At 62.6% G+C, this 8,118-nt stretch overlaps 1 protein-coding gene across 4 annotated transcripts; it reads left to right on the top strand.

The window, feature by feature from the left end:
• The first annotated feature begins 2,586 nt into the window (after positions 1–2,586).
• TMEM250 (transmembrane protein 250) lies at positions 2,587–6,720 on the top strand. 4 transcript variants are annotated; one of them, XR_013829080.1, is made up of 4 exons: positions 2,587–3,103; positions 3,528–4,170; positions 4,493–5,075; positions 6,365–6,720. XR_013829080.1 is itself a non-coding variant. In XM_079926528.1 (2 exons), exon 2 carries the CDS (start codon positions 4,552–4,554, stop codon positions 4,993–4,995), a length of 444 nt encoding a protein of 147 aa, XP_079782654.1. In that variant the 5' UTR covers positions 3,129–4,170; positions 4,493–4,551; the 3' UTR covers positions 4,996–6,720. The 4 variants fall into 4 exon arrangements, 1 of the variants encoding a protein (XP_079782654.1); XR_013829079.1 differs by lacking the exon at positions 3,528–4,170; XR_013829081.1 differs by lacking the exon at positions 2,587–3,103 and having other exon boundaries at positions 3,129–4,170.
• Positions 6,721–8,118: the final 1,398 nt, after the last annotated feature.

The raw sequence follows: 8,118 nt of genomic DNA, 5'->3' as shown, positions 1-8,118 counted from the left end.
CTTTTTGAACCAGAGTTTTGTCTGGGTATATGCCCAGGAGTGGGGTTGCTGGATCCCATGGTAGTCTGTCGCTTGATGGCGAGGTGACTGCAGGGCCGTTTACAAGTACTGTGCGGTCGCTGCACGCTAACGTGCCTGACTCCGTTGTCGGGACATTTGTGAGGATTAAACCCACTGTCACGGGGCTGGAAGTCACACTGGCCCTGCCCGAGGACTGGACAGTTAAAACATGACTGCGGGGACTTCCCTGGTGGCACAGTGGTTAAGACTCTGTGCTCCCAATGCAGGGGGCCCGAGTTCCATTGCTGGTCAGGGAACTAGATCCCACATGCATGCCGCAACTAAGAGTTCACATGCCACAACTAAGGAGCCCACCTGCCACAACTAACACCCAGCGCAACCAAATAAATAAATGTTTTAAAAAACAAAATGACCGCAGAGAGGTCAGCCCCTCCCCACACCCAAACCTGCAGGACAGCCTGATGTCTGGGGTCACTCAGGCTCTACTGTCCGGGCAGCAAGAGCCACTCCTTGTCTGGCCCCTGAAGTGACTGGACCCTCACTCCCTAGCAAGTGCAGGCACAGTGGAGGTTGTGGGTGGCTAAAGCCGTCCCAAACCTGGCAGTTTGCACCTTCAGCATTCCCTGTGCGCCCTGTGATAAATGCTTGTCTAAACCTGGGTGAGGGAATTCCCTGGCGGTCCAGTGGCTAAGACTCCGAGCTTCTAATGCAGGGGGCCTGAGTTCGATTCCTAGTCGTGGAACTAAGATCCCAAATGCCACCAGGTTTAAACTAGGTTTCTGCAAAGGCAGAGAGTAGAGGGTTTGTGCGCCATCAGGCCTGCTGTAGGAGGCTACTCAGCTCCACGGTAACTCCAAAGCAGCCACAGACAACCAGGGAGCGGGTGCGATTTGGCCCAGGGTGCCCCCGGCCTCGAAGCCTCTGACGGACTCAGGCGCTTCTCAGGCCCTTCACGAGGTATCACAGCGGCCGGCTCTGCGACACCACATGCACCGTCCCAGCAGGTGGCGCCACGCCACTGCCCACAGCCTGGACACCCACGGGAAGGGCGGGGACAGGAGGAGAGGGAGGGATGCCTGGGGGGATGGAGGGCATGAAGGAAACCCCCACTGAATCCCCACACCGGGCCGAGCCTGCGAACAAACACGGCACACTTCGGCGGGGCTCCCCCGGCCCTGCCACTGAGCTGGCTGTGAGGACAAGCCTTGTCTTCGTCCTCGGGGCTACTGAATGAAGCAACAGAACACAGCAGAGCGCATGGTCAGAAGAAGTACTGTTTGTGAAGCTTCTGGAGTTGTTTAAACATGTGCGTGTGTGGACTAGATCACAATGAAAAGATACATCTGACTGTGTGGGCCATGGTAAGAAAACTGAGCTAGTGGGAGAGGCTGGTCCATAAAGGTAGCTTTCGGGGTGTAAGAAAGGCAGGACTGAGAATCCCCCCTGCCAAGGCGGGGGAAGGGGTGGCACATAGTTGGAGGTGGCTTCTCAGAGGTGGGGATATTGATCGGGGTCTTAAAGGGTGAGTAGGAGCTCGTTGGGTGGAGGACAGGTAGAGGGACAGAAAAAGGAAGTGTGAAGGGACACGTCATGGATAGAAGCAATGGGGCCTCCTCACAGAGCCGGGAAGGGGGGCCTGTATAGGGCATCTCAAGGGGACAGAGCTGGACCAGGGTCTAGGGAAAAAAACCAGCACCCTGGGGTAGGGTGCAAAGCAGGGGGGCCACTGTGGAAACCCAGCAGCAGAGAAGATGCATTTTAAGAATCACTTCTTAAAATATCCCTCTTCTCTCCCATCCTCTCCTGCTGCCACTTCGCCTGATCTAGAAACTTCTCAAAATTCTCTGGGCCCCTTCTTCCCCTCTCCAGCATGACCCTGCCAGTCTCCTCACCAGCAAACCTGCAGCTGAAGGGATAGGACCACACGTGCCCGCAGGCATCTGACCCCTTCCTACACGACAGGGCGAGGGTGTGGGCGGGTCGGGGTCAGGACTTGCAAGGGGAGGTGACGTGCTTGCAGGTAGGGGCTCCTGCAGGTGGAGGCTCTCCGCCCTGGCGGGTCAGCCGTCTTCTGTAAAGGATGCCCGAGGAGTTGGCCTCTATCAGAGCGTCCAGTATCCAAAACAGCGACCAGGACCAGGACCCGCAGGCACTGGGGAACAGAACCAGCCGTTCCCACGTGTGTGCACAATTGATAGAATTCAGGCAAATAGAACTTGCCGACTAAATCCAAGGCGCGTGAAGTTTCCCCCACCCTAACCTCGATCGGATTAAAATGTTTAAACACGTCTACACGGAAATCCTCATTCTCCTGGCAAAGGGCAACCCCAGGGCTCCGTGGGTGTCAGCCAGCCCGCCCTGACTCCCTACACTTGGGGACCTTGGTGTCCGTGGGTGGTCAGCCGGCCAGTCTTCCCTACATTTGGGGACGTGCGTCCATGGGTGGTGTCACGCAGTCCGCTTCAGACTCGCCGGGCGGCAGACACGCAGGACCGCGGCCGATCCCGCGACCATTGGCAAGCGCTCTCCCAGGGCCGGAAGAACAGCTGCGCCCGTAGGGCCCGCGCTTGCGCACTGCCAACCGCCTCGGGTGCAGCGGCGCATGAGCAGAGGAGCTGCCCGGGGACTCCGCGGCGCAGGTCCGCTATCTGCGCCTGCGCAGGACGGGCCGAGGCGCCGGCGGCGTAGGCGGGGTGGTGTAGGCGGCTGGCAAAGTCAGGGGTCGCGCGCCGCGCCGCGCGCGCACGCACGCACGCACGTACGCCCAGGGGAAGCGCCGAGTTCCGGGCGCTCGGTGTCGGCACGGAGCTGGGGGAAGGGAGGCGCTCTCCGTGTCAGCTCGGGCGGAGGGGCGTGAGGGAAGTCCTACGGTGGCCGCAGAGGGACGGCGCTACGGCTCCCACGCTAGGCCAAACGCCGCCGGCCACCGGGCGCGGGAGCCCCTGGCCCTTCGGGGCGGCCCCGGGCGGGGACGCGTGAGGGTCCGGGCCGCGCCGTCGGCACCATGCGGCCGCCCTGCTCCCGGAGCCCCGAGGGACAGGGGGCCGCGCGGCTCGGGACGCCGGCGCTGAGAGGGCACCCGGTGAGCGGGCGGGGGTGCCCGGGCGGGGGTGCCCGGGCGGGGCGGGGGCGGCTCCCGGGGGCGCTACGGGTCGGCCCTGCCTCCGGGATCTGGGGCCCGGCACCCCCCAGAAGCGAGCGCGTGGGTGCCGCGCGGACGCCCCGGCCCCGACCTGGAAGCCCGTGGCGCACATGCGTTGCCCGCGGCCAGGTGGCGATGGGAGGATGGCGAGCGGCCCGCCCGAGGCGCGACTCCGCCGCGTGAAGGGAGCACCGACATCTGAGTGCCATTAGCTGCTGTCAGACCGCGTTCAGACCGAAGCCTGTGGGAAGGGCTGGGGCTGTGGGCAGGGGAGGGTGGACGCGCCCGGCCTCCCCCTCCTCCGCCTCCGGCCAGAGCACCACGTGGGCGGCCGGAGAGGGAGCTAGCAGAAATCCCCCTGCAGGCCCTCAGGCTACAAGCCATGCGATGGGACGCAGATGCCCTCGGCAGTGCCTCCCCGGAGCCTGTAACCAACTTTGCTGCTCCGATTTTACACGTCCCGAACTCCCAGTTCTGTGTTTCCAGCCACGATTCAGGCGAGCTATAAATGACACTTGCCAGGCAGAACTAGAGAACCACTTGCCGTTTCTCCTCTCCTGTGGCGGCCCAAGCCACAGGGCCCGTGCCCTGCGACAACAGCACTGGCCCTGGGCCGCCATCCTCTCCGCCAGGCACGGGCAGCACTTGCCCGGAAACGTTCCATTTGCCTATAACCACAGCACCGCTGCGAGCCCAGCGCTCGACATCCCCGTTGTGCGGAGCAGGGACGGTCTCGGGGGGTGAGGTGACCTGGCAAAGGTCACTCCTGGTGAACGACAGCACGAGGGTTCAGGCCCCGCAGGGGAGCCCAGAGCCCGGTGCCGGCTGCCTGGTCCCCAGCACTTGGCCTGTCAAGTTGCTGAAGAGAACGGCCCCCGTCTGCCCTGTGGACACCCTCTCCCTCGTCCTGTCCTGTTGTGTGGCTGCCACTCGGGGACTTATTCGCCCTGGATAAAGCAGCCACAGAAGCGCAGGCAGGCATGGGCATCCCAGATCAAAGCCGGACGGTGAGTCCAGTGAAGGGGACTCGCCGAGCCTGGGGGAGGGGGCGGTTAGCCAGGGTTTCTGTCGGCCCTTCCTCGTGGGTCTTGGCATTGACTGCCAGGGGGCCTGCGGCCACTGTCCTGACCCTTCTTCCCGGTGTCGCTGGTGGAATTTTGGTTCCCACGTGATTGGGGCTCCCTTTGGAGTGTCCTCGGTAGCAATTATGAAAAGAGTAACCCCGGGGGATGTGAGCGGATCCCAAGTCCCAGACTCGGTCTCCCTGCGGCCCCGCGCTGGCTGATGTCCCGGCTGACCTGGCTCCTCTCCGTGTCGCTCTCCCTGCAGGCCCACGCCTCCCCCGGGACTCAGCCTCGGCCTCCCAGGCCCAGGCACCCGCGACGCCTATGCTGACTGCCGCCCTGGGCCCAATGCCGGTCATGCCCATCCCCCGGCGGGCGCGCTCCTTCCAGGGCCCGCACACCACCTGCCTGCACGCCGCCTGCGGCCCGGCGCGCGCCTCCCGCACGGCCCGCACCAAGTACAACAACTTCGACGTGTACGTCCGGGCCCGCTGGCTCTACGGCTTCATCCGCTTCCTGCTGTACTTCAGCTGCAGCCTCTTCACGGCCGCGCTGTGGGGCGCGCTGGCCGCCCTCTTCTGCCTGCAGTACCTGGGCGTGCGCGTCCTGCTGCGCTTCCAGCTCAAGCTGTCGGCGCTGCTGCTGCTGCTGGGCCGTCGGCGCGTGGACTTCCGCCTCCTCAACGAGCTGCTGGTCTACGGCATCCACGTGACCATGCTGCTGGTCGGGGGCCTGGGCTGGTGCTTCATGGTCTTCGTGGACATGTGAGGGCGCCGCGGGCTCTTCCGGGGACGGTTTCCGGTGACCCGGCCGTAGATGCACCTGCAGTGGGCGCTTTTCTCGACGCGGTAGGTTGGGGCCCTTTCTGCCCTGTGTCAGAGGCATAACCCCCCCACCCCGCCCCGGCGCCTGCGTGTCTGGCTCAGGAAAGGGCTGAGACTTCTGTGAAGGGTACACTGGCGCCCTCCCTCCTGCTGGCCTTTGCTCAGACCCTTTCTGTGTGTGGTTTCGGTGCGGTGTCCCCTGCGCCACCTGCTTGTGGTTCCAGCCTGCACTTTCCAAGCTATTCCCGGGGCGGGGGGGCGGGGGGGACGGGTATGGGTCCAGTCTGTACTTGGAGAGCCTGTGTCCCTGTCCCCTCTCCAGGGCAATGGTGTCACCAGTGGTGTTGGAGGTCCCCGGGAGGGGTGTGCTACCCAGGTGCAGATCTGGAGGGGCGATCCTCCTGGCCGCACAGCCCCTTCCTGTGCACGCCCGGCCCCCCGCCCTAGCCTTGGGGAAGCGTCAGTCTCCACCAGCTGGTGCACCACACTGCCACCAAGCTCTTCACTCTGCCCTGGGCCACCGAGTCCTCACTCAGCCCACGGACGCTCCTCCATTTGTTACCCTGAGAGGCGTGGGGGTCCTGAGTCCCAGGCCGGGCTTCAGCGGCACCTCGGTTTGCCTGTCAGTGCCTAGATCAGGGGCCAGCCCAGGGGAGTGCCGGGTCCAGGGCTCCACTCTTCAAGTGTGGATTTCTGGGGAGGCAACTCAGTCTCTTTCTGGCCTCAGGGGGCTTTCAGTCTCTTCCCCTCAGGGAACGTCCAGGTTCGAGACGTGTCTGTTGGAAGAAACACCTCTTGGAATCAGGGTTGCACCAGGGCTGGACCTCTGAGTGAGGAGCTCGGCGGCCCCTTTGTCCCTGCCTCGGCGGTTGTTAGAGCAGCTGGGAGTACAAAGCAAAAATGAATGTGGGCCAGGAAAGAACCAGTGGTCCAGGGGTGCTTCCGGTTGCAGAGAGAACATACCAGAGGGCCAGTTTTGCCCAGACCCCTCACCGTGGCCTCCATCAGATGGGGACAGGGTAGCCGCAGGCCTTGTGGGCAGGCGAGGGGCACTGAATAATTCAGCTGGGACAACAGCCAGAGGCGGGACATAGGGCCCCATATTGAGGGTGACAGGGAGGCCGATGCTACTTCACCCCAAGTTGTCCCCACACCCGCAGGCACGGGCGGTAGCCCTTTCAACCCTGCCTGGCCGGGTCCCCCAGTGGCCAGGGGGAGCTGTCGGGGCAGTTGTGTGCCACTGGAAAAAAAAGCCAAATCAGGTAAAGGAGGCAAAAAACACTTGGCTGTAAACTGTGCTCTTTAATTTGTAGCCAGCTTCTGTCGGACGATTGTCCACTCGAGGTCAGTGGACGGCTCCTCCGAGGGAATCGGGGGGTGAGTCTCTCCCGGTTACCTGGACGGCAGGCAAGGAGCCGACCCACACGGACCCCACTTCTCGGCGCTGCAGAGGACGTTTTGCACCAAATCATGCTGTTTCCTAAAAGCTTTGTTCTGTGTTAGTTGACTCACGTTACTCTGAGGCCCCCTCTGAGGTGGGCACGTGTCCACGGGGCTGGGGCAGCAGGGGGGTCACGGTGGTGTGGACACAAAGCTGCTTGGTGTCTTGAGTGCCTGTGAAATTCTTTATGAAGTGAGCCACCTGCATTAAACTTATTTTTTTAACACATTGACAGCGTGACTGTTTGAAGCTCAAAACGTTTATACCTTTTTTAAAGGATATAAGCAGCCCCAAATGCCACAGATGCCGTTCTTCACGAGTCAGATCCGAACCTTGCAAAGCAGCCGTCTGCCATGCTGGAGAAGGAGTGTGATGGGCTGTAGGGCCACCCTGCCATGAGTCCAGGGGCCCCACCGCTGGAGCCTGTCCTGGGGATTTGGCTGGGGAGGCAGCGAGAATTTGTCAGCGCTGGCCAAGCGGGGGGCCTGGTGAGGTCCAGGAGGGCTGAGTTCAACCAACAGGCAAGTGTGTATCGTCCTTATCAGACAGATGACGCCCTCAAGTGCCAGGACGGCAGCCGGATGGGGAGACGCTTACCCACAGGAGAAAAACTGGAAGGAAACCAAGGTTAGGAATCCTTGTGTAACCAAAAAGCAATTGGAAAACGAGTGACAGGTTATTAGTTAGTATCTCTATCGTGGAAAGGCTTCCCTGGCTTCTGTGCAGGGGACGCTCACGTTTCTCCCTTGCAAAGACTTCCTCCCACGTGATGATGAGGGTGATGCCCTTCCATGCAGCCAGTGTGGCCAGAAATGTGGCCCCGGAAGAGCTGGGGGTCCAGGACAGAGCGGCGTAGCTGCTATCTCTGGAATTTTGTGGAACTTGACGTTTCAGAAAAAAACAGTCCGAGTCCTTTTGGGGTTCAGCCTGTGGTGGCAGAGCTGGTAAAGTCCTCGCAAAAGCCTTGGCCCCCCGAGCAGTAGCAGAGGACCCTTGGGAGGGGCAGTTGGCCCCCGAGCAGTCGCAGAGGACCCTTGGGAGGGGCAGTTGGCCCTCGAGCAGTCGCAGAGGACCCTTGGGAGGGGCAGTTTGCTGCACAAAGCCTGGCCGAGGAGCAGGTGGGGATGCGGCTTCCCGGCCGGGAGACCACTCTCGGGCGTGCTGGCTTCACTGGGAGCGGCTGGCAGTGGGCAGCACTGCCCCAGATCTGTCCTCTCGCCGCGCTGGAGCCTCGGGTTTGCCCACCTTCTGCAGCGTCCACAGGCCTCCTGGCCTGGCCTCCCCTGGTTTTGCGCAGGTTGGAGCGTTTTCTTCAGTGGGTCTCTAGACCGGCGCTGTCCAGCAGGACTCGTGTGTGGTGGGGGTGCTGTCTGCACCGTCTGGTGCGGGAGCCACCAGCCCGTCCTCCGGGCTGAACGAACCCCATGTCCCCCTGGGGGGACAGTCACCATTTTCAAAGAGCGCACGCTGAGCCAGCCACCGCAGGGAGGCAGGGGCATTCTGCCCAGACTGTGCCCTAGTTACCAGTTCGGGCACCGTCCAGAGAGGGGTCTCAGCCCGGGGACCCCGGGAGCAGCGCCGCTGCTGGGGGGGAGACAGCACCTGGACGGTGGTGGTGACACCGGG

This window comes from Stenella coeruleoalba (assembly GCF_951394435.1).
Source record: "Stenella coeruleoalba genome assembly, chromosome: 7".
Taxonomy (NCBI): domain Eukaryota; kingdom Metazoa; phylum Chordata; class Mammalia; order Artiodactyla; family Delphinidae; genus Stenella; species Stenella coeruleoalba.
This window is presented reverse-complemented; position numbering and strand designations above follow the sequence as displayed.